The sequence below is a fragment of the Mustela nigripes genome, chromosome 2, assembly GCF_022355385.1.
Source record: "Mustela nigripes isolate SB6536 chromosome 2, MUSNIG.SB6536, whole genome shotgun sequence".
NCBI classification, from domain to species: Eukaryota; Metazoa; Chordata; class Mammalia; order Carnivora; family Mustelidae; genus Mustela; species Mustela nigripes.
The window spans coordinates 110,737,150-110,759,515 of NC_081558.1; the positions used below are offsets into that span (position 1 = coordinate 110,737,150).

Here is a 22,366-nt window from a genome sequence, read left to right on the forward strand (position 1 = left end):
CTTCTCTCCTCACTGTCAAGGAGCAAGAAGAACACCCCCCCCCCCCCCCCCCCCCACCTCCCCAACCATGTCTCAGGTAAACATTAAAAATGGAGTGGGCCCAGGTGGAATGTAAATCAGTGTTGGATTCTTGGGTAAGGGGATCCGCGGGTCTTTCAGTCATATCTGAGTCTTTTCAAATATGACATTCCAGTCAAAGCCTTGGTAAAATAACCAGTGTTTCCAATGGTGTCCTGTTACAAGAACAGATTTTTATTGAACTTGAACTTGTGCAAATGACTGATTGCCATGGAAGAAAGAACACTTGCTGAGACCTTTTGGTTTCAGAGGGTTCAGATCGGGAGAAAAGTTGAATGCCTTGATTCGTTTACAAATGAGTACTTTTACATCTCTATAGTTTACAGATAATTTAAGAAAAAGTTTCCCTAGTCTGGAATAGCAAACATTACAGAACCAGTCATGTTTAAAATAAGACAAGACATTAAGAGACACAACATTACAACCTTTCAGTTCATTTAGTCCCATGTTACTAATTCTGATTTGGTCTGGATGCAGCTTACTTCTGGAAATTCTTACCCATTTAAGTTCTCAGGATTTTAACATATCAAAGACCTGTATTTGTCCTGAGAGACTCCCATATGAATTTCCTTTAGGGCAGAATTCATCTTAGAGAATTAAAACAATTTACAAATGAAAAAAACTCAGAACAGATATGATTAAATATCAAGTGATGCCCCTTATTAAAACATTAAAACTTTAGGAAATGTATAGAACCTCTAGAGTAGTTACCACATTTACCCAAATGTAACCCAAGGTTTATCATTGGTTTAGGAGTACTCCCTGAGTAACTTAGCATATCAAAGAAAAGCCTTATGAGTCAAAGAGATCTCATTTACAACTCTGGGCAGGCAAAGAGAAAATCATTTACATTTTTTAACAGATCAATTAACCTAAGAAAACTTTACTCTTTTAAACAGAGAGAAAACCAGCTTTTTTATACCAGTGTCTTTCCTTTTTTACAATCAGTCTTAGTTACACTTAGCAGAATTTTGTACTCTTAGAAACACCTTAACCTCTACTGAAGACTAAATATAAACCAATTGTGAACTGTCACAACAGAATTCTTTAGATGGCAAATTTATCTATTAGATAAACACAAAACATGTTTACCAACAGATTAGTTTCTTTGCAGTAAGAAAAGCACAAACCTACATCCAGAACTCAAAGCTTTAGCATTTTATCCCATTTGGTTTGAAGTTTCAAGTTACCAAAGACTTTGAAAGCTACTTTAACAATTACCCATTAAAACTTTGAGACAGACAAGGAACCATCAGTTTAGTCATCTCTTTGTTAACAGATTTTAACAAATAACAGGAGCTTATCTGACTTAAGTAAAAATTTAAGTAAAAACTCTGAAGCTTCACATTTACTACTGTTAACTCAAAAGACATGTTCATCCTAATTAACCCAACAAGCTTAACTTAATTCAAATACTGATTTACGTTCCACCTGGGCTCACTCTGCTTTGAATGTTTACCTGAGACCTGCGTGGGAAGATCTGGAGTGGGGTGTGTTGGTCCATGGGTGCTCTTCTTGTTTCCTGACAGTGAAGAACAGAACAAAGTGCCACCAGAAGGCAGAAAAAGGGTTCCCAGTTCTAGGACTCATCAGCTCCAAGAGAGGAGCAGATGCCATGCTTTCCCGCCAGCAAGGGGAAGGGGGCTAGGCAGTCCCCATCAGGCCACAGAGGGCAAGGAATGTCCCTGAAACAAAGGTAGTTTTGGCAGTTGCTTGGGAATATTCCTTAAACTCTCTGTCTCGAGTTAGACTAACCCCAGTTGGCTCCAGTTATAGCCCTTAACACATGAAATGAGTGAGGAAGAAGCCCCACATCTATTAGGAGGACCGGAGAGACAAAAGTCAGAGTCCCCTTATTCTTTGCTTGCCCCATTCTGTCAAACACAACAGACAACAAAAAGAACAAGACGAAAACAACCACAGACCCAGCGGCCCTCACCCAGAGCCTGCCCTTGGTGGGAGTTTTCTCAGCTCCCTAGAGACACTCACCAGAAGGGATTTTCTCAGTCCCCTAGAAATGAGCAACACAACAGGCAACAAGAAGACAAGACAAAGACAACCAGACCTAGCAGCCAGTGGAAAATTTCTCAGTCTCCTACAACAACCCACTGGTGGGGGTTTTCTGGGCCCCCTGACTGCCTAGGGAGACTCAGACCCCTAGACGATCTACCAGAAGAGGGATGGGGCTCCCCACATCCACTCCAGCCCTGGGGAACATGGCTGCATCCAGTTTCTCCCCGGTGGGCCATACCTGGAGCTCTGCAACTAGACAGACAGACTGGATCCCACAGAATAAAATCTGGAGATCTTACCTCTGGAGGCTTTTCTCAGAAATTCTGATGCTGGCTCAGTTCTCATCCTTTAATCCCGGATGTGCCCCCAATGTTGTGTAACCAATGTTGGGTCCCACAATAATGGGTCCGTGATTAAAGGAGCGAGACTGATACAAAGTGAAGGTCAAGCAAAGCTTTATTTTGCACCAAGCATCAAATTGAACGTTCGGGGCCACACCTCTTACAGAGAGGGTGACCCCTCTCTGCTTCACAGACTAGCTTTTTTTTTTTTTTTAAGATTTTATTTATTTGACAGAGATCACAAGTAGGCAGAGAGGCGGGGAAGAAGCAGACCCCCTGCTGAGCAGAGAGCATGATTCGGGGCTTGATCCCAGGACCCTGGGATCATGACCTGAGCCTAAGGCAGAGGCTTAACCCACTGAGCCATCCAGGCACCCCAACAGACTAGCTTTTAAGGGCAAAGGCCATGCGGTTGGGCTTGGCCACACACAGGTGGCCAATGAAATTGTAACACACAGAGAAAGCTGCACAGTCATGCTAGGTGACCAATTGAATTACAATTTACCCTAGTAGATATTTGAACCAGCCTATCACCTTGGTCAGAATTGGCACCCAAAGGGTGGGGCCCATACTCCTTGGTAGCTAGGGAGACAGTATGCGTGCTTTACTGATTGGATGTCTCCACCTGACCTGACTCATTCCTGCATTGGGCTGTTATCTCCACCTGACCTGACCCACCCTTGTATTTGGGCTTTGTTACCTGGGACTGGTTTCCTGGACTTGCTTTTAAGTAAGTTCCCCTGGGGTGGGGGGTGGGGGCAGGGTCAATTTAAGTCTTACTGCATAAACAACAAAATGGCAGTTTGAACTGGGGTAGGGCGGCTCTGGCTGAATAGGTCCTTACAGGCCTTATGTCTAGGCCTATTCCCAGAGCAATTAAATCATGATCTCTTGGGGGTGGACCCAGGTGTGGGTACGTCAAAAACTTCCAGGTGATTCCAATATATATTCACAGTCAAGAGTCACTGGACTCTAAACAGACCCTGAAGGGAGGAAAAGAATTGGAAGAGGGAAGGAAAGGGGAGGGTAAGTAAAAATCAGGCTTCACTTCCCAGAGTTACAGGTTGGCCTAGCAAGGGCTAACCATGGAAGACACATGTTTTCAATTGTGCTTGATATTGAGCTTTTAGTATCAGTGACACTAGCTTTTGAATGCCTCAAAAGAACCTCTTCAGTGAATTTTAGAATGACGGGAATGGTATGGAATCTGGCCAAGGTTCTACTATGGGGACTCGAATGGGGGTGAGACAGGGAGATGGCTATAGATGAACACAGAAACCTGTACATTTCGATGAGTTGAGCTCCTCCATTAAGCCTTCTATTCTTGCTGTCTTGGCCAACCCAACACAGGGCCTGTGGGGGAGCTGAATGCGGGTGGAGGGAAAGGCTGGGGAGGAAAGGACTCCTGGGATGAAGATAAGCTTTTCCTCCAGTTTTGCTGAGATTTAGGTGTGCCTCTTGAGCCGTGCATTCTCTTCCCCTTCCTTCACTGAACCTTCAAGTTCAGTACAGTGCTAGTGATGCATTGTTTCTTATTAGACTCTTGAGTGAGACAGGTTCTAACACTCGGCATGACGCCTCTCCTCCATCATTTTTCCTTCCTATAGGAAGCAGCTAAGACTAACAGCGTGTGAATATTGTCTGCTGCTCTTAAATGAATGCTGTCAAGGCCTATGTGACTCTTCTAAGAACCAGTGCCAGGCCGGAACACAGTAGTTACACTTGCAAATTCCCTGTTGTTCTAGCTTGCTAGGGCTGCCATAAGAAAGTATTAGAAACTGAGTGGATGAAATGACAGCAATTAATTTCCTCACAATCTTGGAGACTAGAAGTCCAAAGTCAAGTTGTCAGCTGGTTACTTTCTTTTGAGGCCTCTCTCCTTGACCACCTTCTCTGTCCTTGTATGGTCTTGCTTCTGTGCTCATCTGTGTTCCTGGGCTCATCTGGGCCCATGTTGTATTAGGGCCCACACTAATGATTTCATTCTAGGTTTATTACCTTTTTAAAGACCTATATACAAATACAACCACATTCTGAGGTACTGAGGGGTTATAATTCAGTATATGAATTTTGGGAAAACAATGTAACCCATAATACTTGTCAAATTTCAAAAGATATGTGTATGTATATGCATATATTTGTGTAAATATACACACACATATACATGTGTACAATATATAGTATATACATATCTATTATTTTGTAAGTGATAAAACTGGGAATGAATGTTATTGGGTCCTGAATATCTACTCTGAGCAAAACTATTCTAGGAGCTAGAAATCTCCCCAACGTGAAGCAATGTTGGGTTCTCCAATCAGGCTCAACCACGGACCACAGGCAACTGTCTCTTCCAACTACTCCAATTGATAGGTGAGTTTATCAAGTTCTGGGACTCAGAGATTATTTGGACAGATCAGAAAAAAAGCCACAAAATTCCACCCTCAGGTTGAAGGTTGTGCAGACAATGTCTGACTGATACTTGGCGTTGAAGTAATTATGGAATAAAGGGAGTATGACACCCTGATGAATCCCAGTCCGTGGTATCCTTCAATTTTCATCTCCTTTTGATCAAAAGAATCACAGTGTGCTCCTACCCAGAAAGAAGAGGGCATTTCTAAATATGGCAGACCCTATAGCAGAGACTTAGCTGCAAGTCAGTAAGATTACAGAGGGAGAGGCTGAAGACAGGGGAGGCGGAGAGTGTCTGTCCATGGTATGAGACCCTGGATGGTTCAGAAGAGATGAAGCCTCACGTACAAGTACACAGTGTAGTCTTATACTTCAGAGAACATGATGATACCAAGAGAGTCAGATTTGTACTTTATTAGTCACTCTCTACATTTGAACTGCCTCTCTGTCTCCCTTCCCCAGCACCTCTCTTCTCCTGCAGGGCACTATACCCCCAATGGAATTCTCTATGTGGTTCTCATGGTGGAAGGATAAGAGGGTTATTCTGCTGGGCTGGCCCTGGGCACTCAGCAGAGTGTCGTTCATCCTTGGGGAAAGGCAGGACAAGAAGCTTCTGCTCTGCAGGCCCCATGAAAAGGAAGGACACATCCAATGTTTCTCCCCGAGGATTTGTGGTAAGATCCAGCTTCACAGGGCAGGGCTCAGCATGGTAGTTTTCCTCAGGATCCTCGGGGTTCTTCTGGTCATCCAAATCGGGGAGGTGTTGGACAGATCCTTTAGGCACAGCTTTGGGGGACAAGCCGGGAGTAGGAGCTACGACTTTCTGCTGAGACTCTTCCACCCCAGGGAGATGTACAGGTCCCTGGTTAGCAGCATTGACTTCCCCTACAGAGGCAGGGCCCTGAAATAAGAACATTTTCAAATAAGGGAACATTTCCAGGAAAAACTCCTACCATGGCTAGTACCAAGCTAAGCCTGTTCTGGGACTTTCTGATGGAATGTCTCAAAGGGAGACCAGCTAGAGGGATGATTTAACTCTGCTTAAAGGGTTAAATGGTTAAAAGAAGCAAAAGCAGACAACAGAGTATGTGAGACCGAGCTGAACAATTGTTTGGAGGGGTTGAATGGCTTCTTCTAAGTACCCTGGGGTGCTGTCACACCATCCCAGTAGTGCAGCGACAGTCCCTTTACTTATGGCTTATTCAATGCCATGTGCCACACAGGGTCCTTCCTCTAGTTCCTCTCATTGCTTGCCACAGGGATCTGAACATGGTGATTGTTGCAACCCCATTCTACAGACAAGACAACCAAGATTCAGAAAGGTAAGAAGTTGTCCAGAGTCACACACACTTTATAGGTGGCAGAGCAGGACTGGGACAAGGTGGCCTGTCTGAATCACCCTTTCAATGATAGCTGGCTGCCCCATAGTGAACACTCGGCAAATACTTTGGGAAAGGGTGAGGGTCTTTGGGACACTGGATTTAATGTTTCAGAGGCCTCAGCCATCTGAGCTAGGATATCTCTATTTCTGAAGGAGTCTTATTTATTCAGTAGGACCACATTGTGACTGGAAAAAAAAATATGACTGGTGTTTATCCAGTCACCCTGTGGGTGTGACCTTGGGGCAGCCTGAATAAAGTAGTGATCATGGATTTTAGGAAATCAAAAGGAGAGTACAGTTAGGATTTCAATTATCTTCTCTCTTGTTCAATGAGAAGACAAACAATTAGATTGAAAAATACCTGTTGTTCAAAGAAGTTACAAGACACGGAGACAAACTTTTCCATTGGTGTTTGAGTCACGGAACCTGTGCAAAGACCAACAGGCTACAGACAGAGAAAATACAACATTCTGTGAGTATTATGATTATTAGTGATTAGAAATGGAAATCAACTTGTTTTCTGCTTGTGTAGACCCACAGTTAGTCAACATTTTTATGTGCCTACAATGTTATGGGCAGGCCCTGAGCCAATTCTCTCTACATCATTTTTGCCAATCACCCAAACAAAGCTAAATTTCCTCCAGTTATGTGGAACTCAGGATGTACTTTTTAAAGTAGGCTCCATGCCCATTGCTGAGCCCAATGCCAGGCTTGAACTCATGACCATGAGCTCCAGACCTCAGCTGAGATCAAGAGTTGAATGCTTAACTGACTCAGCCACCCAGGGGTCCCTAAACTCAGGATTTCTTGAGGAACAAGCCATTAGAAAAGTCTTTGTATTGAGCAGAAATCTGTGTCTATAGAACATCTATGTCTTGGTCTTACTTCTACCCTTGGGTCATTTTGAACACCTGTTCTCATTTTGCACATAGTAGTGGCCTTTTATGTATGTTCCACCCAGAGCTTTCTCTTCTCAGACAAAATTCCTCTAAGCTCCTTCAACTTCTCTTTATTTAGAAATAAAATAATTTTGTTTTCTTTATACAAATATAATAAATAGTAATTTAGAATATGGATAAACAAAAAGTTAAAAAGACCCACAATTGCATGAAAGGTAACTATTTCTTTTATTCTAACCTTTTTTCCTATGCATATATATTTTTATTCTAGATAAATGGGATTACATTACATATTTTATAACTGCTTCTCATCACTTAGTAGTATATTGTGAAAATCCTTTAATGGCATTAAATAGTGTTCTGTGATCTCTTTTATAATCATTAACTAATATTCTTCTGATTATTTAACAAGTTCTTAGTTACTTCTTAGGGTAAATTCCTAGAAGAGGAATTTTAGAGACTTAGAGCACACATATATTTAAAGTCAAATAGAATATTATAATAAAATGTTGCCTCAATTTCTAAAGAACTCTTAAGAAAGAATATTCACATGGAATATACTAAAATGTATCTAAATGGATTGCCTGAATATCCTATCACCCATGTGAAGACTATGTAAAGAGAAGATTTGAAGTTCCTTATGATGGGAAAATCCATGAGTGTAGAAAGTCCTTAGAGAATGGTGCTTCAGCCTCTTCCTTCTCCAATTCTTCACCAAATCATATTGGGGACACTAAGAGAAGCTTCTGGAGAGACTGCAGTTACCTGTACCAAGTAGAGCCTAGCTACTCCCACTCTGACTAGAATTTGCTGAGCTACTCTAATTCATGCTGAATCTAGAGAAAACCACAAAAAGGGAGTTTGTAGACATGCTTAACATGGGAACCCTAGAGTTTTGGGACATATGGGCTATGAAGATTGGTATCTGCTTCTCTCTCAGAGCATTCTGAAGGCAGGATCTTGGCTAAAGCAGGCTACTATGGTAGGGTAAGGAAAAAGGGTGGGAAAGGGAACACTATCTCCACTGTTTGGAATAGTAAAAATATGTGAATTCCTTGAGACAAGCAAATGCCATAGATAGGGCTTTTTTGAAAGTACCTTCCCATGGGACAATCTTCCAGAGAAGGGATAATAATAGGTGAGAGTAAATCACTTGTTTACTTGTTTAAAGCGATAGTAAAAATCTGTGGGGGCTGAATCTGAGAAGGAGTGGTTCCAAGAAGTCAGCTAGAGAATACATCATCCAGCCAGGAAAGAACCTCTGGATGAAACCACACCTGTACCACTTGAGAGAACCAGCACTGGAACCTGGCTTATGGAGGGCCAGTGTAGACCAAGAGAAAACCAAAACCGCAGTTATATAAAAAAGACTTTGGGCTCTTCTCTCTTCTCCTCTTTCATTCTTCTTGGAACTTGGAAGGGCAAGAATTAAGCAAAAGATGACAGAGAGGGAAGAAAGAGTGAAAGAATAGACCTTGACTCCCTTTCTCACAGCAGGTCCTAAGCTCTGAGTCAGGATGAAGCTATGAAAAAAGAGAAAAGCTCTGCATTGGATATAAGATAGAAGTTTTGATTCAGAATTGACTGAACAGATTTTTTTTCAGACCTGTAAGTGAACCTTAATTATCTAAGTGAAATTGTCCTTATTATTGATAATGACCAGAGCGCTATGGGATCTGCCCAAGATGTTATTGACAAGTGAGAAGAAGAGATCCTACAGAATAGGGTGAAAATGTTTTCCCAATTATTCCTTGAGAAAATTTACTTGAATAATTATACAAGTCTTTTGGGACACACATTTTAAAGATTTTTTTATTTTATTTTATTTATTTGACATAGAGAGAGATCACAAGTAGGCAGAGAGGCAGGCACAGAGAGAGAGAGGAGGAAGCAGGCTCCCCGCCTAGTAGAGAGCCTGATGAGGGGCTCCATCCCAGGACCCTGGGATCATGACCTGAGCCGAAGGCAGAGGCTTTAACCCACTGCGCCACCCAGGTGCCCCGAGACACACATTTTAGATTCAAAGACACATGTAGGTTGAAAGTAAAAAGATGGAAAAAATATAAATGCAAACAATAACAAAAAGAGAGCTGGAACGGCTATACAAATGTCAGACAAAATTGACTTGAAGATAAAAATTGTTGGTAGAGACAAAGAAAAACACTTTATAATGATAAAAAGGCCACCTTATTAAGAAGACACAATAACTATAAGTATATACGTACCTAAAAACCGAGCCCCAAAGAACACAAGCCAAACTGACAGAATTCAAAGGAGATAAAGACAAGTCAACAGTAATAGTTGGAAATCTCACTTTCAGTAAAGGATAGAACAATTATGCAGGACATCAACAAGGAAAGAGAAGACTTAAACAACACTACAAACCAATCATTACAGAATGCTCCACCTAACAACAGTACAATATATACCCTTCTCAAGTGTACATGGAACATTTTCCAGGATATACCTTCAATTAATTTAAAAGAATTGAGATCATATGGCGCACGTTCTCCAACTACAATGGAATGAGATTGGAGATGGATAACAAAATATTGGGGAATTTTGCAAATATTAGATGACATACTCCTACATAACCAATTGGTCAATGAAATAATCACAAAGAAAATTAGAGAATACTTTGAGATGAATAGAAACCAAAACAAAATATATACAACTTATGAGATTCAGCTAAAGCATTGCTGAGAAGGAAATCTGTAGATGTAACTGCTATTGTTAAGAAAAAAAATCAATAACAAATCATTTATGTAACCTTCTACCTTAAGAAACAGAAAAAGCAGAAAAACAAAACAAAACAAAAACAAAAACAAACTCATCCCAAAGCAAACAAAAAGAAGGCCATAATAAAGAGCAGAGAGGAAAAAATTAACTAGATGATTACAAAAACAGAAAATGAAACTGAAAGTTGATTATTTGAAAAGATCAACAAAATTGACAAAACTTTAGCTGGACTGACCAAGAAAAAAATGTCTCATATATTAAAATTGGAATTAAATTTTAACCTTTCAGAAATAAGAAGGGAATACTATGTTTTTTTTTTTTTTTTTTTTTTTTTTTAAAGATTTTATTTATTTATTTGACAGACAGAGATCACAAGTGGGCAGAGAGGCAGGCAGAGAGAGAGAGGATAAAGCAGGCTCCCTGCCGAGCAGAGAGCCCGATGCGGGGCTCGATCCCAGGACCCCGGGATCATGACCTGAGCCGAAGGCAGAGGCTTTAACCCACTGAGCCACCCAGGTGTCCCAAGAAGGGAATACTATGAACATCTTCTTGAATGCTAAGAAATTAAGTAACTTCGATGAAATGAACAAATTCTTAGGAGGACACGAACTACCAAAACTTAAGGAAACAGAAAATCTAAATAGAACTATAACAAGTGAAGAAATCAAATTATTAATAATAATTCTTTTCTAAAAACCCCAAACTTCTCGTAAAGACAAGTTCAGGCCCACTGTTGAACTCTACAAAACATTTAAAGAAAAATAAACACCAATCCTTAAACTCTTCCAAAATAAAACAGAAGAGGAGGGAAATTTTCCCAACTCATTCTGTGAGGCCAATATTAAACTCATATGGAAATCAGGCAGAGAAAATACAAGAAAACTATAGATTAATATCTCTTATGAATATGAAAATGGAAAACCTTATAAAAAAATACTGGCAAATTGAATTCAGCAACATGTAAAAAGGATTATATACCATGATCAATTGGGATTCATTCCCAAAGTGCAAGCTTGTTTTAACATACAAGAGTCAATCATTGTTAATACAATAATGACAGATTAAAGGAAAAGAAAACCATGGCTACCTCCTTAATTCAGAAAAAGCATTTGATAAACTCTAATACTGTTTTTTCATTAAAACATTTTTCAGAAAATAAGAATAGATCTTTTTCAACTTAAAAGAGGGCATCCATGAAAAACTTATAGTTAACATCATATTTAATGATGAAATACTCAGTGTTTTCCCCAGGAATACAATAAGGATGTCTACTCTTCCTACCTCTGTTCAACATTATACTGGAAGGTCTAGCCAGGGAAATTAGGCAAGAAAAAGAATTAAAAGGCATGCAGATTGGAAAGGAAGAAGTAAAGCTATCTCTAATTGCAGATGACATGACGTTGTATGTAGAAAATCCTAAGAAATCTACTAGAAAACATTTAGAACTAGTAAATGAGTCCAGCAAGGTTCCAAGATACAAGATCAGTATGCAAAAATCAATTGTATTCCTATACACTTATAGGAAACAATTCAAAAATAAAATAAAGGAAACAAATACATTATTTTAGCATCAAAGAGAATAAAATATTTAGATATACAAGTAAGTGAGTATTGAACATAGAAAATTATAAAACATTGTTGAAGGAAATTGAGTCTTAAAAGGAAAGAATCCATATTCATGGACTGAAAGACTTACTATTGTTAATATGACAGTATGTCCCACATTGGCCTACAGATTCAGTGCAATTCTTATCACATTTCTAACTTCTTTTTTAAAAATAGAAAATTATTATGAAAATGCAATGGATCCAGAATACCCAAATAATCTTGAATAAAGAGAACAAAATAGGAGCACTTACACTTCCCAATTTCAAAATTTACTACAAAGCTATAGTATTCATGATAGTGAAATAGTGGCATAGGGATAACTATGTAGATCCATGGAATAAAATGGAGAGTGCAGAAATAAATCTTGACATTTATAGCCAAGTTATCTTCAAGAAGTATTCCAAGACACTTAAGTGGGAAATAATGATTGTTTTTTTTTCAACAAATAATTCTAGGACAAATGGACATCCAGAAGCAGAAGAATGAAGTTGAACCTCTTACCTCACACAATATAAAAAAAAATTAACTTACTACAGGTCACAAACTTAAACCTAAGAGTTAAAGCTAGAAAACTCTTCAAAGAATACATAGGAGTAAGTCTTAGTGATTTTGGATTAGGCAATGATTTCTTAGAGATGACTCCAAACACATTCAGTGATGACACAAATAAGTAAGAGGGACTCCGTGCAAATTAAAAAACCTTTTATACTTCAAAGAACATCGTTAAGAAATTGGAATAGACAACCCAGAGAATGAGAAAATCTTTATAATCATATATGTGATTAAGGGATTGTTATCTAGAATATGTAAAGAGCTCCTACAACTCAACAATAAGAAAATGACTAATCCAATTTTAAAATGGGCAAAGGATTTGAATAGACATTTCTCCAAAGAATATATATACAATAATGGCCAATAAGTACATTAAAGATGTTTAACATCATTAGCCATGAAGAAAATGCAAGTAACAACCAAAATGAGATGACACTCCATACTCAATAAGATAGCTAAAATAAAAAAAAAAAAAAGACAGATAATTATGATAAGAAGTGTGAGCAAAAATGTGGAGAAATTAAAACCCACATACATGGCAGATAGGATCATAAAACTGGTGCAATCACTTTGGAAAACAGTTTGGCAGTTCATCAAAATGTTAAACTTGAAGTATGACTCAGCAATCCCACTTCAGACCATACACCCAGGAGAAATGAAAACACAATAGGCATAAAAACTTGTATACAAATGCTCCTTGCACTATCATTTATCACAGCTCCAACAGGGAAGCAACCCAAAGAGCCATTGACTATAGGATGAAAAGCAGTACTTGGTGCATCCATGCAAATGAACTATTATTTGGCCATAGAAAGGAATGAGGCACCGATACATGCTAAATCTTGAAAACATTATGTTAAGTGAAAAAAGGCAGAAACAAAAGGACCTACATACCATGATTCTGTTACATGAAGTGTCTGGAAGAAGACAAAGTCATTGAGACGACGAGTAGACTAGCGGGCTCCAGGGACTTGGGTGAGGGGTAAGGGGAACAACTGCTAATAGGTAAGGGGTTTCTTTTTGGGCTGACGAAGATATTCAAAAGTTAGGTAGTAGTGATGGCGCACAGCTCTGTGAATATACTAAAAAGCCCACTGGACTGTATATCTTTTTTTTTTTTTTAAAGATTTTATTTATTTTTTTGACAGACAGAGATCACAAGTAGGCAGAGAGGCAGGCAGAGAGAGAGAGGAGGAAGCAGGCTCCCCGTGGAGCAGAGAGCCCGATGTGGGGCTCAATCCCAGGACCCCAGGATTATGACCTGAGCCGAAGACAGAGGCTTAAGCCACCCAGGTGCCCCTGGATTGTATATCTTAAAGGGTGAATTTTATGATGTGTGAATTATCTTAATAAAGCTGTTAGTATAACTAAGGAGAAAAAAGTCTTTTGACTCATTTTGCCTGATTGTGCTCCACAATACATTGTGTCAATCAGTATTTCCCACCAAGTGTGTTTTCGATGGTTTCAAGGTTCCCTGCCCATCATGGACACATTCTTTGAAAGAAGTCCTGTTTGACTTCTTTGTCCTTCATAAAAGAGCAGTCCGAGGATCAGAATACCATGGTGTATTCCAAATGTAACGGGATTTGTTCAGATAGAAGCAGGACCATCACAAACCACTGAGAAGATCTGCCTATGTTTTACAGCGTCTATGATCTTTTTTTTTTTTTTTTTTGCAAAGTCATCATATTGCTGATGAAAATTGCAATTATGATAAAATAAAATCCTTATTTTTGCACCTGAACCTGCACAATCTCTACTTAGTCCATTTTTCCTTAAGGGGAACAATTCATCTCATGCATTACAATACCTCATGTAATAATTTATGCTCAGAAAGTACATATAGGTGACTTGTGAACACAAATCCTACATTATAAAGACATTCAGGAATACTTACCTCAGAATCAGGGGGCTGAAGTGCACAGTTGCTGGCCTGGGATTTGGTACATGGTGACTCTTTGATTAAGTATTCCACAAAGTAGGCAGGGCCAACCACCCACTGGTATGAGACAAGAGATGAGAAAGAAAAAAATCAAATCTTACCATGTGGAGAAATGATTCAGGTTTGGCAGCATTTTATTTAGGAGAACCAAACATCCTCAGTCAAAGTCATTGTCAGCCCAGGTCTGCTGTTGTCCCTGTACTCCCCACCAAGATCAAAGCATGTATTGTGATTCTGTCATTTAAAAAATCATAATTACCATACTTTTCTTCCCTTCTTAAGGATTTGAAAGGGCTCTAAAAACCTTCCTTGGTTGAGTGGATTTTTCCTCCTGTAGATTTGTTTTTAGATTCGATTTTCTCTATATAATAGATTTAACATCATCCAAATGCAAACGAGCCTCCACTTTCCCTAATCTGTAAAACTCATAATCCATTCCAGGCCTTAAGATGAAGCAGAAATTGACTTGCTAAATGGTCCACCATCAGTTAAATATAAGTGTAGCCCCAAATAGTAAACCAAAATAGAATAACCAAGGAGACCATGAGTCCATTTCCCTTCTCACCTTAAGGCCAATGAAGTAAAACAGAGTCCCACAACTCAGGTGGAAATCCCATGGCATAACTCAGACACGGAAACATGACTGTATGTACATCAGGTCCACCCAAGGAGGGAATAAAGAAAAGGCTTTTCAGATCAAATTAAAAGGAGTGCCTTGATATTCACCTCAGCTTAGGAACTGAGAATAACAGTTAGGAGAGACATTGTTGGTGTAATGACACTTCAACCTCACCTGTCTAGAAGCCTGGGTGACTTGGACAAGAGAATACTGCTTTGAGGGGTTCTCACTGTTGTATTTTGCAAGAGACTCAAGGGCAGCTTCCAGATACTCAGGATCTGACAAGTTGGTGGGGAAGGGGCAGTCAGGGCACATTGTGTGTATTCCTCTTCGAGAAACTGTTGATGCCAAAGAGAGAAGTTTTAAAATGAAACTCCTTAATGATTTTTAATCCCATAAATCATGACTACAACAGAGGCAGAGATTTAAACAAAAAAAAAAAAAAAGAAAGAAAGAAAAAAGAAAAAGAAAAAAGAAAAGAAAGAAAGAAATCATTTCGGCAAGGAGGGAGTAGAAAAGGCATTGTCTACAAAGAAAGCAGTCAGCAGAGAGTTTCCTGCAATGACTGTGTACTACTTTCATAATTTAAAAAAAAAAAAAATCAAAGCAAGATTTTTTTCACCTCACACAAAGGTATTTACCTGAAGAATTGTGTTCAGAAATGCATGTGTGTTATATTGATACCAAAACTTGCTCCCAGTTAGCTCAGTGAAGGTATCTTCCACCATCACTGCCTCTGTCAGGCTGACTGAGTGTCTAAAATTGTTGAGATTTCATGAGTGTCATGTCTTATTCACCTTTTAGTCCCCAGCACCTAACATAACATCTCATGCATTGTAAGTGCTTAGCAAGTGATGTTGAGTGACACATAAAAGGTAAGCACATCCTCCCCAGTTAGAGGAAGTTGTAGAAGCGAGCCAGAAAACACACATTGGTCAAATCACTGTGTGACTGGATAGAATAATCCTGCTAAAGGTGTAGTGAGCATTTCTGACTGGAAAGAGCTGGAGGTGGCAAAACTCTCATGGAAGTCAGGCCAGGGAACTTTTCTAGAAGTTATTTCTGTAGCTCAAACACTTTGTTTTGATCAATTGCATGCTGATTTGCATGTATTTGGGCATCCTGGGAGGCAGTTTTCATAGCTTGGCACTCCTGGCACCATTATCCCCATGGGTCACTTCCTAATCTCCCATACCTCTGGCACCTATGACTTCCATTTAAATACCAGTCTGCCTTGTTGGTTCTACTCTGGTTTATTTATATAAAACTCCTCTTGGCAACCAGGAAGCTTAAAACATGGCCAATAAAATATTTGATCTGTTGCTTTATCTCCCAAAGGAACCAGCAACATTGTTATCTCCTGAAACTTATTAGAAATGCAGACTTTCGGGCCACACCCCACACCTCTAGAATCATAATCCGCACTTGAACAAAGATCCACCAGGAGAGTCATATTCACACAATAGTCTGCCAAGTAACCACATCCTATTTGCCCAGGACTTGGATGCTTTTTTTCCAAAGAAGGATCCGGAACAAATGCACGTGCATATTTGAAATGTCATTAAGTTCAGCCTCATTCTTAGTTCATTTATTCAACGATACTATGGACTCCGTACACTTGATACGAATGGAGGGAAAGCTTTGGCAGGCAGGAAGAAGGAAGACATGTTCAGCTTGATGGAAGAAGATAGGAGACCCAAGTCAAGGCAGTCCACTCTCTGTTCCATGAGGAGTGGTTAGTCTAACATTGTGTAGGAATGACAACAGGTGAGCCCTTTTCCTTTTTGGAGTAGAGAACATGGTGGAAGAAGCAGCATTGGCAGGGGCCCTCAAACAATGTAAGTTCTAAGGGCAGAGGGTATCAGGTGAGGGCATCCTCATTGGAAGAGGAAGCAAACAGTACATGCGGAGACTGGAAAGTGCAATGTGTGTTTGGAAAATAGTGAAGCACCCATTCAGTTTCAGAAGTGCAAAGTTGGTGTAGTCAAGGAAATAACCTCAGGAGAGCTAGAAAGGGAGCCTGGGGACCAGAGCAGAGATTAAGCCATTTACATCAGACTGAAAATGTAGGATTTAATGCAACTGTCTATAATAAAAGATTTAAACAGTGTATTTAAGAAGATTCTCTGTGGGAAGAGGAGTGGTACAAGATGAACTTCACAGGAGAAGCAAAAACTGGATATACGAACATGGCCTTTGTATGAATAGGATGTAAGGATTGGAGAACCCTGTATTCTCTAGGCATAGCTCTATTTAATGCTCTTTTTCCATATTTTATTAAAATGAGTTAAATCAGAGTGCTCTCTTACCTGGGCGAAGAGTACAGTTATAAGCAGATAAGTAGAGAATCCTTTCTGGCCTGTTAACATAATATATTGCTTTGCACTGACCATAAACCTGTAAAAAACACACACATTTTATGAGATGGTGAAACAAACCCCGAACTTTTAAAAATATCCAAAATTAGATTGGACATTTTATTTTTGAAGATTTGTTTGTTTGAGAGAAGCAGAAGAAGAGGGAGAGAGAATTTCAAGCAGACTCCACACTAACACAGAGCCTAACATGGGGCTGGATCTCAGGACCCTGAGACCACTAACCTGAGCCAAAACCAAGGGTTGGATGCTTAATGGACTGTGTCACCCCAGGTCCCCTGAACATTTTCTTTTCTTTTTTTTTTTTTTTAAGATTTTATTTATTTACTTGACAGAAATCACAAGCAGGCGGAGAGGCAGGCAGAGAGAAAGAGAGAGAGCAGGAAGCAGGCTCCCCGCTGAGCAGAAAGCCCAATGCGGGGCTTGATCCCAGAACTCTGGGATCATGACCTGAGCCGAAGGCAGAGGCTTTAACCTGCTGAGCCACCCAGGCACCCCTGAACATTTTCTTTTTAAATAATGAAAAACTAAGGTCAATTTTGGGAGTTTGGGGTGTGAGAAACTTCCAGCTAACCAACAAATCATTCAACCTTCTTCTGAGACACAGCTGGTTTATATTTCCCAGCTTCCTTCCAGAGTAAATGTGACTATGTATAATTGAGCTGCAGCCACAGGAAGGTGAGCAGAAGTGACTGTAACCATTTCCAGGTGGCCCATGAAGTTTTTTCCCATGTGACTTATCCACCATACTCTTTCTTTTTCTATAGTCTGATGCAGAGAAGCTATGCAGTCATAGAAACCACCAGTTGAAGGTGGTGGTCTAGATCCACAATGTGGAGGGAACATGGGTCTCCAAGGTACTTCTGAAAGAAAGCTCCCTCTTGATCAGGAATTTCTATTTTGAGCTTTACATGAGTGAGAAATAAACTTCTATCATATTGGAATCAATATACAATTTTTAGGGTATATATAGAGCCACTAGTGCTACCTTAAATATAATTCACAACAGGGTAAGAACACTTTTTGCTCTTTAAAACCAGATAGGTCTAATTTTCTTTTTCATCTTTATTTTTTTATTTTTTTATTTTTTATTTTTTAATAAACATATAATGTATTTTTATCCCCAGGGGTACAGGTCTGTGAATAGCCAGGTTTATACACTTCATAACACTCACCATAGTACATACCCTCCCCAATGTCCATAAACCCACTGCCCTCTCCCGACACTCCTCCCCCCAGCAACCCTCAGTTTGTTTTGTGAGATTAAGAGTCACTTATGGTTTGTCTCCCTCCTGATCCCATCTTGTTTCATTTATTCTTCTTCTACCCCCCAGCCCCCCACATTGCATTTCCACTTCAGATAGGTGTAATTTGACAGATTTGGTTAAATGATTAGAAATCTTGAGTAAATAGTTTACATCTAAACACAGTTCTGCACTCCAGATATAAAGTTTCATGTCAATTAATGGGCATAACCTCAGGATAACTGAGAATCAAAAGAAAACTATGTTATTTTCAAACTTCTTCATGAGTCCCCTTTAAAAGGTTGACTTCTGAGGACTTTTAGGTTCTATGATTCCAGGAAATCCTTCCATTGCACCTCTGGTAGCTCCCATACTATAATCTTTCCCTTTCCCCAGCTTTACGTTTCTTATTAGTGTTCACCGAAACAAAGCAAAATAAAACCAGGAAAGAAGCTCTCTCTCCAATTCTTCTATAGTCTTCCTTAGATATGGATCCAAAGTATTACCTATCAAATCTTTTTTCTCACAATCCAAACACTAGCTCGGAATCTATAGGAAGTTCTTGAAGGTAGGAAACCATTTGGGGGCAACTTTTCAATTCTGGGGTCATAACTCCTAGGGGGATGCTCAGAAACTCCTTTGATTAAGCTGTTTGATCTACAGCATTGGAATAACTACATGGGTGCTCTGCCTGAGAGTTGATAATGAAAGACATTCAAGAGATGGACATTGAGCAATCTTCACCCAGGTCAGAGAACACCTACCTTCTGCAGCATGCCTGGACACAAGCACTTACCGATCTATGAATGTACCTCACCCCACAGTCCTTCCATGCCTTCCTGGTGAGTACATGGCAGTCCGTTTCTAACACATCCAGTGTGAGATAGAACACAGATCCCAGGACCTGTAAAAGGGGGTTGAGAAATGCACTGCATCCCACATGAAGCAGAAACCCCTGAAGACTGACCAAGAAGTCTCTGTTTTATGGCAGAACCAAAGTCTTTGATGTTTGTGAAGATCATGGGTAACCTGTGGGACACTAGACAAGCTTCAGAGTAGGATAACTATTAGCCCAAGAATAAGAGCGCGTAGCACACCCTGGCAGAGAAGAGAGGAATGTTCTTAGCAGGATTTCCAATTTGGAAAGCATCTTCCAACACATGTCTCTGGGGTCCCATTCCCCCCGATGGCCTCCTCAGCTTGTGTAAGCACCTGCTCACGATAGGGAACCATCACTTGCCTGTCTGTGTTCGCGTACATCCCTCACTCGGTTGAGGCTCAGCACATAGCCATCTTTTCGGTCCCTGTTGATGTCCTGAAGGGCAAAGTCTGCAACTGTCAGAACATCTGAGTCATTGCAGCCACGAGAGAGCATAATTGAGGGGGGGGGTTGCGGGGGTACAGATCTAGCACTGCAGCATGCAGCCAGTGTGCAGAGCACCAAGGGTAGGAGCAGACCCATTCTGTAGGGAATAAGGTCCAGGGTAAGTCAGGTTATAGAGTTACAGGGATTGGGCTGCTCGCAGCGCTCTCTCTATAAAGCCAATTTGCACGGTTTTGTAATTGCAATCTGAACCTATAACCAGGTTTTGAGACCCAATGTCCCATTTTATCTCCTTGAATTCTAAATGTAGATTTCCCTGAGTCAGTACTTTGGATGGGATTTGCCAATGTTTCTAACCTTGGGCCCTGTAGCAATCTCATATTCACGTGTCATGTAAACAAATTTGTTTCCTAACCTTTTCTGAAGAAACCATAATGAACACTCAGGTCAAGGCTCTTAGAGGTCATGACTGGATTCTGGTTTGTGTCCAGGGCCCTACCTGAATCAGAATATGTGGGCTGTCACTTTTCTCCTTCTTTCCTAGTACCTGCCCACCAGTGAATGTACTGGGCCACACTAATAGTTATCCCGGGCATGGAACCTGGGGTTCAGTCCCAGTGATGTTCAGTGAGTTCAGATTTCCTGCCTGACTTCCCATGTTTACCTCTTATTAGATCAGGAAAAGGGCTCTAACCTCACATCCCCTACAGAAAGTAACTGTGACATCCTTAATGCACTTTGGGATGTGGCTAGAAAGTGGTCTACTTGGCCTTATTTGAATTTTTTAAAACAAAGTCTTCATTTAAAGAAAAAAGAAGTGAATGATTCATCAATAGTTCTTACACCATACTCCAAGTCTACTTCTCTTTCTGTGGTCTGTATGGAAGCAAACTCATTAAACACTATGCTTAAGAAGAGATAACTAATCATTCAGAATAGGAGAGATAAAGAGTTTCTCAAACACTGAAGGAGTTCATGTGAACCAGCCCTTCAAGAAATATTAAAGGGAACTCTTTGAAAGTGAGGAGAGACCAAAAATGACAGCATAAAGTTAGCAAACACAAAACTAGTAGAAATGAGTATTTCTGTAAAAAAAAAAATCAATCAAGAAACTCACATGAGAAAAAGAATATAAAATATAGGGGTACCTGAGTGGCTCAGTCAGTTAAGTGTCTACCTTTGGCACAGGTCATGATCCTAGGGTCCTGGCACTGAGCCCAGTGTCAGGCTCACTGTTCAGTAGGGAGTCTGCTTCTCCCTCTCCCTCTAACCCTCCCCTCTGTTGATGCTGTCTATCTCTCTCAAATAAATAAAACCTTTGGGGGAAAAAAAGGATATAAACTATAATAACATATACCTAAAATGTGGGGAGGAGAGGAGAAAAGAAGGGGTTCAAACTTGAACAACCATCAACTTAATAAACACTGCTATTTGAAGAAGAGGTTATATATAACTTAATGGTAACTGTATATCTAAAACCACTAATAAACATGCAAAGAATAAAGAGAATGAAATCCAAATATATCACTAAAGAAAATCAGCAAGATATGCGAGAAAGACAAGAAAGAATCAGTGGGACACCTGGGTGGCTCAGTTGGTTAAGCAGCTGCCTTCAGCTCAGGTCATGATCCCAGTGTCCTGGGATAGAGTTCCACATCAGGCTCCTTGCTCCGCAGGGAGCCTGTTTCTCCCTCTGCCTCTGCCTGCCATTCTGTCCACCTGTGCTCGCTTGCTCTCTCTCTCTGATAAATAAATAAATTTTTTTAAAAATCTTAAAAAAAACCAAAAAGAATCAGAGAAAATCTTCAGAAACAACCAGAAAACAAGTAATAAAACAGCAATGAATATATATCTATCAATAATAATTTTGTTTTTTGATTTTCTTAAAAGAATTTATTTATTTGTCAGAGAGAGAGAGAGAGCAGGGGAACCATCAGGCAGAGGGAGAAGCAGACTCTCTGCTGTGCAGGGAGCCCAATGCAGGACTTGATCCCTGGGATCATGACCAGAGCTGAAGACAAAAGCTTAACTGACTAAACCTCCCAGGCGTCCCTATCAATAATTTTGAATGTAAATGTACTAAACACTCCAATCAAAAGAAATGGGGTGACAGAGAGGATAAAAAAAAGAAAAAGACCCATCTATATGCTTCCTGAAAGAGACTCATTTTAGACCAAAAGACATGTGCACGTTAAAGGGATGGAGAAAAATTCATTATGCAAATAGATGCCTGTGGAAAGAAAGCTGGAGAATACTTATATCAGACAAAATAGACTTTAAAACAAAGACTAACAAGAGACAAAAAGAACACTATATAATAATAAAGGGGACAATCCAACAACTGTAAATATTTATGTATCCAACATAGGAACACCCCAAATCGTAAAACAGTTAATAACAAACAGAAAGGAACTAACCAATAATAGTTCAATAATAGTAGAGGACCCTAACAGCCTACTTACATCAATGGACATATCATCTAAACAGAAAAATCAACAAAGAAACAATCATTTTGAATGACACACTGGATCAGATGGAGATATTCAGAATATTCTAGCCTAAAACAGCACAATACACATTCTTTTAAAGTGCACATGGGATGTTCTCCAGAATAGATCATTAGTGCACAAAATAAACCCCAATGAATTCAAGAAGATCAAAATCATACCATGCATATTTTCTGACCACAAAGCTATGAAACTAGAAATCAACAAGAAAAAAATCTGGAAAGACCACAAATACATAGAGGTTCAACAGCATGCTACTAAAAAATGAACAGTTCATCCAAGAAATCAAAGAAGAAATATAAAGTTACATGGAAACAAATAAAAATGAAAACACA

At 39.8% G+C, this 22,366-nt stretch overlaps 1 protein-coding gene across 1 annotated transcript; it reads right to left on the reverse strand.

The window, feature by feature from the left end:
• Nucleotides 1-5,240: 5,240 nt before the first annotated feature.
• On the reverse strand, nt 5,241-19,785 carry FETUB (fetuin B). Its single transcript, XM_059391325.1, has 7 exons — nt 19,441-19,785; nt 18,997-19,104; nt 16,891-16,978; nt 14,756-14,919; nt 13,918-14,019; nt 6,584-6,667; nt 5,241-5,742 (listed from the first exon to the last, which is right to left on the reverse strand). The coding sequence occupies exons 1-7, from the start codon at nt 19,660-19,662 to the stop codon at nt 5,359-5,361; spliced, it is 1,152 nt and encodes a 383-aa protein (XP_059247308.1). The 5' UTR covers nt 19,663-19,785; the 3' UTR covers nt 5,241-5,358.
• Nucleotides 19,786-22,366: the final 2,581 nt, after the last annotated feature.